General features: G+C 45.6%; 1 protein-coding gene across 2 annotated transcripts in view; it reads right to left on the bottom strand.

Moving 5' to 3' along the window:
* Nucleotides 1-5,884: 5,884 nt before the first annotated feature.
* Nucleotides 5,885-9,325, bottom strand: part of NSD2 (nuclear receptor binding SET domain protein 2) — a 57,470-nt gene continuing 54,029 nt past the window's right edge. For both annotated transcript variants that reach the window (XM_069977294.1, XM_069977293.1), the window contains exon 23: nt 5,885-8,667. In XM_069977294.1, the coding sequence (XP_069833395.1) occupies nt 8,429-8,667 (239 nt within the window). In that variant the 3' untranslated portion in view covers nt 5,885-8,428. The remainder of the gene's footprint in view (nt 8,668-9,325) is intronic.

Here is a 9,325-nt window from a genome sequence, read left to right as displayed (position 1 = left end):
TGACCTGATAACCTCTATGTACCTGTAAGATCTAAGGAACTGTAAGAGTTCCCACCCACAGAGACCTTTGTACCTTTTTGTACTTACCGTTCTTTAGGTCTTACAGGTACAGAGAAGGTATCAGGTCAGTAGCGTCTTTATTTTGTCTGTCTCACAGCGAGTGTTTTTTGAGACTATGGTGTCCTGTTTGGATATTTTCTGTTATCCAATAAAGTTGTCTATCCTCACGATTAATATTGTTTGGAGGTGCGTTCATACAGGCATACAGCTCTCTTCTGGTTAATAAAATATGCAAAAAAAGTGGTTAAGTCATGTTACGGGGTTGTTAACTTAGGCTGCATTCCCATGTTGCATAGGCAGACTGGCATGGACAGAACTGTCGGAATTCCCTGCATCATAATTCAATATGATGTAATAAGCGCCAACACAGTTAGGGTATCTTCACATGTACCGGATCCGCAGCGGATTTCATGCTGCAGGTTTGCATGTAGGGTGAAGGTCTATGGGTTACATATCCGCAGCTGAATTTTAATTCCACTGCAGATATGTAAGCCAGCCCCTTTAACCGCCCCCAGCATACATTACCTGCTCAGCGCTGCGGCTGTGTGTGAGGCTCACGGTTCCCCTTGCTCCCTATCAGCCAATCAGTGCTGCGGCGCCGAGAAGGTAAAGTATGCTCCTGGGGCTGCGGGCAACGGGGGGGAATAAAGGGGCCGGCTTACATATACACGGTGGAATGAAAATTCTGCTGCACATATGTAACCCATAGACCTTCACACCAGGGGCGTTGCTAGTGTCCAAAAACATCTGGGGCACGGTCCCTTGAGTGCCGTCGTAAGCGGTTAGCGAAGGAGCCCAGTGCAGAACCTAGTGACCGCTCTATTAGCCCAGATCTATTGTCGCCACTCATAATAACTGCAGCTAAGCAGACACAGGCAGCCACCGCCTCTGGGCTCCTGTCAGGGTCACTGTCATTAGTAGTGCTGCACACCACTGCCCAGTCAGCTCCTTCACAGCTCCCCCTGTGCACACAGTCTCTGGGGCAGACTTACTGCCCCATATAGAGATAATGCCCCCTCTGCTGTGCCCCTATATAGTAATAATGCCCCTGCTGTACCCACCATAGTAATTAAGTTCCCCTCCAGCCTGAAATCAACCTGACCCCCCCCCCCCCCCACATACATACACACACACACACTACCCCCACCTGACCCTCATCCCCCCACACACAACCTCACCAGACCCCCTCTATACAAGCATACTACACCACCTGACCCCTTCCCACACACACACCCTACCTACCCCACCTGGGCCCCATCAGGCCCAGGCTGAAGCACTGGAGGCGGGCTGACGCACCCCCAGTGGGAAGAAACCCCAGCCCCTCAATGACATGACTCCATTAGAATGAATGGAACCCTATCAGAGGGGCGGGGGTTTCCTCCCACTAAGGGTGGGTCGGCCCGCCTCCAGTGCTTCAGCCTGGGCCTGGTGGTACAGTCACTTTAACTCCCCCAACACACACACACACACACACACACACACACTACTTCACCTGATCCTACTCTACACACATACTACACCACCTACCAAACCCCCCCCCCCCCCCAACACACCCACACTACCTCTCCTGACCCCCTCCATACAGACATACTACCCCACCTGGGCCACATCTTAGCTCCCCCCCCCAACACACACACACACTCTACCTCTTCTGACCCCCTCCATACACGCATACTACAGCACTTGGCCCCCCCCCCCCCCCCACACACATACATATTACCCCACCTGGGCCCCATCTTAGCCCCCCCCCCCCCCCAACACACGCGTGTTACCTTACTTGGCCAGTGATTGAGGTAAAGAAGCTCTTGCCAGGTGATGGAGTTGAAGAAGGAGCTGGCCGGGTCATTGCCTGGAGAGAGGCTGGGCAGGAGCGTGGCTGCCCTCAGCCGCGGTGCACGCATTCAAAGCACGAGTGACGTCACTGAAGCTGCGCCCTCTTCAGGTACCGCTCGCTGAGGGCAGCCAATCTGACGTGTGGGTCAGGCCAGAGGCCGCTGCTAATCCTGTCAACAGCAAATAACTTTCAGGGCTAGGCAGAATTAATTTGGGGCCTATGCCTAGCGACGCCACTGCTTCACACAACATGGTTCCGCAGGGGATTTTGCTGCAAACCCACAGCGTGAAATCCGCTGCGGATCCGCTATGTGTGAAGCTACCCTAAAGTTCTCTGATACGGGACTGATATGGCTATTACATAGCTTTTACAGAGCTTTAACTGTTTTGGAGCTCACTGCATCATTTATGATGAGATTTGACAGTTTAGTCTGTTCTGTACATTCCGTGGGAATATGGTTGACGGAGAGGTTCAAGAACATGGACCTCAGCCCATGGCAATGTACAGTACCAGCAAACATACAAACAACCCAGAACTGAACTAGGAAATGTTTTCTTACTCTTTCTTTCCCTGAAGACTATACCAAGCAATGCTTTAGAAACCTGATCTAGGTGAAAGGGTTAAATTTACGTTCTGATCCCTATAAAGCGGTCTTATGGAAAGAAAGAGGCTTGCTTGTTCGCCACCGTATATCGAGGGAAGGTGTTTGCTTCAGGAGGCGGCTTTGCAGATCTGCCTGTATTACTTGTCAACCAGGGCTAAGTCGGAGCTAGTTTTGGCTGGAGTCGGAAAAAATGTACCGACTCCAGCAACATTCTAATAGGACACTGGCCCTATTAGGTAAGGGTGGTCGGGGAATATATGAGTAATAGGACACTGGCCCTATTAGATAAGGGTGGTCGGGGAATATATCAGTAATAGGACACTGGCCCCATTACATAAGGGTGGTCGGGGAATATATGAGTAATAGGACACTGGCCCTATTAGATAAGGGTGGTCGGGGAATATATGAGTAATAGGACACTGGCCCTATTACATAAGGGTAGTTGGGGAAAAGTTGTCAGTTACTATTTGGCAGCTTGTTTCTAGTCTAGTTGTGAGTAGTTCAGGATATGGAGGCTGGAGACTGGCCGCATCCACTGCACACACAGGAGAAGCTGCTTTATATCTTTCCTTATTCCCTCAGAAGTTGCCCAAGGATCATGTAGGACATTAGGGAGAAGCTGCTGAGCCAGTGTGATAAATAACTCCCCTGGTATATGACCGGCCATTTATGAAGGAGCAGGAGTCGGTCCTGAAAAATTTCAGGAGTTTGAGGCGAAGCTGCAGCTTACCGACTCCACAGACCTGTTGTCAACACATACAAGTCCTGTAATAAGTACACAGGTTTGTCGGTGCACTATTGGATTTTGAGGGATTCCTTCACAAGCTCATGTTTAGTTACCAAAAATAGAAGCAGTATCCTGGACAGGGAAAATGCATAGTGGGGGAAGAAGGGAACTCCTGCTCATCAGTGCTGGGATGCAGGGTGCTTCCCACACACAGTACATGGCCCATAATAGACATAATTTCATTTAACAACCATTGCGTCTTAATAAGAAGCTGATCCTCCAGGTGCTGCTTTACAACAAATATAACACTTATTCATTTTTTTTTTAACAAATGGATTATCATTCAAGACCATTATTCCTCCTCTTAAAAGTGAGAGGGACACATTTTTTTTAAAGACAAAACTTTTTGACATGAAATTTTGATCTGTTGGGGGTCTGAGAGCTCATACCCCCAACCACTTAAGATAACTTGTGTCCATATGTTCAGGGTCCAATGCTGCTGTGCCTTACCCTCCTTCCAGCTGCTGTCTGACATTGTGCAGGATAGTTAAGTGTGTATAGGCAATGGAACAAACCTAAGAAATGGGAAGCAAACATTTCTACTTACTCCATAGGGATTTTGTAGTTTATAACAAACCAGGCTCGATGATTTTTATACAGTCTGGCGCAAGATAAGTCAGCGTTGTATCTCACTCCTGAGCTGGATTCCCAGCTTATGCTGCTCCATACTATCCTCCATGCTGCTTCTCAGGACATATACAGAGACATGGAAGAGCAGGATTCCCCTTTTTGTACAGTGTATGGAAGACCTTTATAGCAGATAGTTTCCACCCAATACCTAATGAACAACTGAAGGCAGTCAGCAGCGGAGAAAACTTATGAAAAACACCATTTATACCAGATATTCAAGTATCCATGATTATGTAAAGCATTAGTCTCAAATAAATGAACTTTTGCCATGTCTTAAGTTAAAGATAACGACAGTTCTCACTCCTGAGATATAGGCAGGCAAAGCACACAGCAGCATGGTTCACTCCCCGGCTGTCAGTCAGATCTGACTTTTACTCTATTGTAGTTGATGGAGTGATTACGTTAGATCTCTTAATTTTGATGTTTATATGTCTAACAACAGTTTAAGGAAAATGTATAAGGCTAGCTTTAAAGGGGTTATCCAGGCTGTAAAAACTGATGGACTACTCAGAGGATATTGGATTGGTAAGCATCTCGTGTCTGGCACTCCCCACTGATCAGTGATGTACTAGAGATGAGAACAACTTGCATGCCGGAGTCTGATCATTCAGCATTAGAATACCAGTGGCTGAAGAAGTTGGATGCAGCCATAGGCGAGCATACTACAGTTAAAGAAGTCATCTGGCTATATCAAAAGTCTCGGCAGGGGAGAAAACAGCAAGCATTGCTTACCCCCTACCCGTAATGCACTGTATGACCGGCCCAGGGACCCCCACTGGAAGGCATTTTACCAGAGTGGTGATGACGTTGTGATTGGCCAATCAGTGACTACAGTGGCGTCCTGCCCCAGTCACTGACTGGCTGAGTTGGCTCTGCAAGATATCCTGGAGCCCAGCAAGGGTCCCGAAGTGGCACAAGAAGAGAAGAGTTGGTATAGTTTGCGTTTCCCTCTGCAGTTTGCAAAAAAATTCCCGTGGCTGGACATCTCCTTTAAGTTGCGCTGTTCTTTAGTAAATACTTATATTTAGTGTTGAGTAAAACTGTAAAAATGTTGGGGTTCAGTAACATTATCCAAACCCCAGAGCTCAGTGTTTGATTTCCTGCAGCTGCAGAAGTTGGATGCAACCCTAGTGATTCCTGGAAAACATGGACACAGCCTATGGCTGTATCTATGTGTTACCGGCAGCCCTAGAGGAACACCCAACATCTTCAGCCATGGGGAATCAAACGCTGAGCCCTTGGATTCAGAATACCATTGCTAAACACTCAACTCTACTTCTATTCTCCATAAAATAAATCTAGTGTGGCATGTAAATATTATATATATATGACCTGATGTACAGTTGATGCTGCTGCTCCTAACTAGGGATGAGCAAATTTACAGTACTAGGCAAAGTGCTTTGCTAGGCTCGGCTGTTGGCTTGTCAGCCCGCTGCCTTTGAACTCTGTGCCACTCTGCTCCAGGTGCCTGAAAAGGCTGGATCCGGTCCTGAGAAACTTCTCCCAGCTTTTCAGGATTGGACCCAGCTTTTCCAGGCACCTGGAGATGAGCAGTACCAAAAGTTCTAAGTCAGCGGGCTGATAAGCCAATGGCCGAGCCTAGCAAAGCACTTTGCTAGTACTGTAAATTTGCTCATGCCTAGTTAGAAGTAACAGGATCAATTGCTGGGAAACTTCTCTGTTTCCCAGGACTGGATCCAGCTTTTCCCAACACCTGGGGTGGAGCAGCACTGAGTTAGACGGCAGCCAGCTGATGAGTGGAAGCACTTCACTTTGTTATTAGTGTAAAATCGCTCATCTCTAGTCACTGCCATAACACAGAGATCACCACAGAACCCTATGATTTTCTAAGTTTGGATCCATTAGCACTGCTGGAGGTCCCGATGATAAAACAAGCCCTTACCGCAGCTGTGAGAAAGCATTCTTATAAATATTTTTATACCAATGTTGAGAAAATAAAACACGCCAGATACAGAAGTAATGAAAACTCTTCTATTCTTACAGCTCGTGGGGAAAAAAAATAGATACATTTCGTAAGGATGGGTTCAAGTTGAAGTAATGATAAAATAAAAGCATTACAAGTAATAAAGTGCGTCTTTCATTTCTGATGAACTTTTTTTTATGCAACTTGAATGGGAATCGAAGTCCAGATTCTTCAGTATACGAGTTGTGACACTAACCTAATCATCCACTAACCTGCTGCCTAGTTCTGATCCGGATGGCTTCTCCTTACAGAATCAGGCTCGCATCTACTTATCTACCTGTCCAAACGGGAAACACAAGATCTAAAGATTTTAATTTTTTTTAAACACACTAAATAGATGTAACATGAAACAGACTTAAAGGGGCCAATCCATGGTGATTCTCTCCCCCCCCCCCCCCCCCAAACACCTTATGGATCTAAAATGTTGTTCAGAAAAGATGCAAGGACTTCATATGTATGAGCTCTCCTTGCATGACAATACCCACTGCTCAGAAGTGCTTCACAGTTAACCCTTCTTTGCATTGGGCCAAAATAAAGCAGTGTGTATGGTCAAGGTTTAAGCGAACGTCCATTGAGATCAATCCAACATTCTGTACCAACTGATATCTGTATAAGAGTCCAAATATTCTTATAGAAGAGATTGCATACAACTTATACCAATGTTCTCTAACTTTTGGCTCGCCAGCTGTTAAACTACAATCTCTGATGTGTCACAGATGAGCACACAGGAAGTAAGTTGTAGTGTTGCAACAGCTGGAAAGCAAAAGGCTGGAAAATACTGATCCATATATGAACTATTATATATACCTGGAGTCACATTTCTCTAATAAGGATATAATATAATATTTTCGGGACAGTAAGTTACAAGGTGAGGATTTCCTTTAAGAACACTTGGGATCCAGGCTTAGTAGTGACTTATATTCTTAGTCCCAAATCTTCCTGGAAAACCCTAGCGGGGGGTATAATGCCCATGTTGGTTTGCCCCTTTTTGGAGGTGGCTTAACAGTCTCATGCAATGGCCGTGATTCTACTTTTCCTTCCAGGGTTCAGAAGGGAGGGGGGGGGGGAACATAGCGCAATATATTTTCAGATTTTTTTTTTCTAAACATCTACATTCTAAGAACAAGTCTGCTATATATGTGCACATTGGATATCCTCCCTGACCCTGCACACATACATTGATTATCCAGATAAAGAGGGACGATATTGCCTGGCGCTAAATGCAACTGTGTGGAATCCCAGCCTGAACATACAGAGGTATACAACACCATGTTATATATCTTTAAAGAAAAAAATCATAGGCAAACCTGCCTCTCAGTAATATATTAGGGAAAAAAATAAAGCTTGAGATGACATAGCCATGAAGCTGCCAGCGGACTTTCCTTGTAAAAGCCGATAGGTAAACTCCGCTGCAGTAGAGCATTTTGCAGAACTATCTCAATAATAAGAAAATAAAGATGTCAAGGTGGGAGCCACGCTTGTAACCAGGTGAGGTAGCAACTGTACATTTGTAAAACGAGTACACTACTTGGACTGAAGGTAAGGAAAAAAAAACAATAAAAGCACAGCAATTCGTTCCCGCAGTCATCAAAATGCAGTCCCACTTAAAATGGTAAAAACGTGTTAAGAGTGAGAGGAAAAATAAAACGTTGGCCACAATACTGTTTATATAGCGGGTCAATTGGCTGTGTGAACATGATGCATGCAGTGGCCGCATTACCGAGAATGGTGCATGTCACACCAGTATTATAAGCCACTGGGTGCACGCTGTGCCTGCATTACTGAACCCAGGTGCCAGCACCAGCAAGATGGGCCCTGGTTGCATGTGGTGCTAGTATTACTAAGCCCAAAGTGCTAGCATTGCTTAGCCCAGTGCACACAGCAATGTTAGCCCTGGGTGCACATGGTGCCAGCATTACTGAGCCCTGGGGGTGCATGTATCTGCATTGCTGATCCCAATGCACACAGCATTATAAGACCCTGGGTGCACACAGTGCCAGCATAACTGAGCCCTATGCATGCAGCAAAAGCCCCAATTTAAAAGAAAAAAAAAAAAAAAGCTATTAAAATATTGTGTTAAATGTACCTAGAGCTTTGTTAGAGGGTTACACAAAGAATCTTTTGGACTAGTAAAATAGAGTAAGAAAAAATATATAAGATTTTCACGGTGGAGCCAATAGTGTCTTGTTTTACAGAAAAGGTAAAAACTGCTGATACGATGCACCTAAAACAATTCTGCATGCGGCTCTAATACACAAGCCCTTCCATTTGTGAGCCGCCAATGAGGATATAACGGTAATGCTGTGTAAGTGTGGGTTTCGTAAAATGGGGAGTGAGCTATGGCAGGCAAAGCTCTGGATCAGTGCAGACGCAGCCTGGGCTGCGGAGGATGGCTCAGTGTGTATGTTCTGTCCTGAATTTAGATCACATAGCTGTACAGCATTGGATGGAGAAGGCTTTTGTTTTTCTCCTTTAGCCTTACATACATACACATACAGTCATATTTACACTAGTGTTGCAGTCCACTGGTTATCTGGTCTTCTTTCTATACTTGGCTTTTGAGTGCTCTTTCGGTATACGTTCAGCAGCTTGTACTTCATTGAACTCGGCCAGGTCGTGGTCCAGGCAGCAAAGCTTGCCCCCTGCTGTCCGTCTGAACAGTTTATCATCGTGGTGACTTTTGCAAAAGGAGTTTGGACACAGGCAGCAGAAGGTCACGGACGCCTTCCCACAGACATCACAGTGATGCCACGGACATTCCCACTTTCCTGTAGGCAAAGGTTAAGCAGGTTAAAAACTTTACAGTATGTAAAAACTTACGTCACACACAGCAAGACCAGACCAGCGCCAGGAGCACTCTCCCACATACTCACTATTGCGACGTCAAAGACCCCATGCGGATGGAAACGTCTAAGTGTCGCAACCAATATTCAGATAATTGCACAATTTGTGCAGCAGATAGGAGATTTTGTGTCCAATATTTATCTGGTTTTGCCCTTTTTCAAGTAGTGAATAAATCCAATTCACTTTGCATTATACAAGAATGCTGCAGACTTTCTGTTCTCTATGAGCATTAGTCCGACGCTCTTCTGAACAGCAACTCCATTACACCTGCTGTGCATCTCTGCTGAACTCTACTTATAGGTATGTAAAACCAAGATACACATCACAATCGCAGGGTTGTTCACGGTGTAGTGCTTGCACCATCACTATGCTGTGAACTGCACACTGCTTCTGGTCCAGTTTGCTGTGTAGTGAAGGGTGCCGATCAATGATTGATTGAGGCCTTCAATTACTTCAGGCCCCTGAACGTCTTTAAGCAGGGAAATAGGAACCCTCTATTTGATATACAGTAACCTGATGATACATTAAAGGGGTTTCCCACCAACAAAAGGGGGCAATCCCTCCAATCAAACCTGTGGATAA

Source organism: Dendropsophus ebraccatus, chromosome 7 (genome assembly GCF_027789765.1).
Source record: "Dendropsophus ebraccatus isolate aDenEbr1 chromosome 7, aDenEbr1.pat, whole genome shotgun sequence".
Classification (NCBI taxonomy): Eukaryota; Metazoa; Chordata; class Amphibia; order Anura; family Hylidae; genus Dendropsophus; species Dendropsophus ebraccatus.
This window is presented reverse-complemented; position numbering and strand designations above follow the sequence as displayed.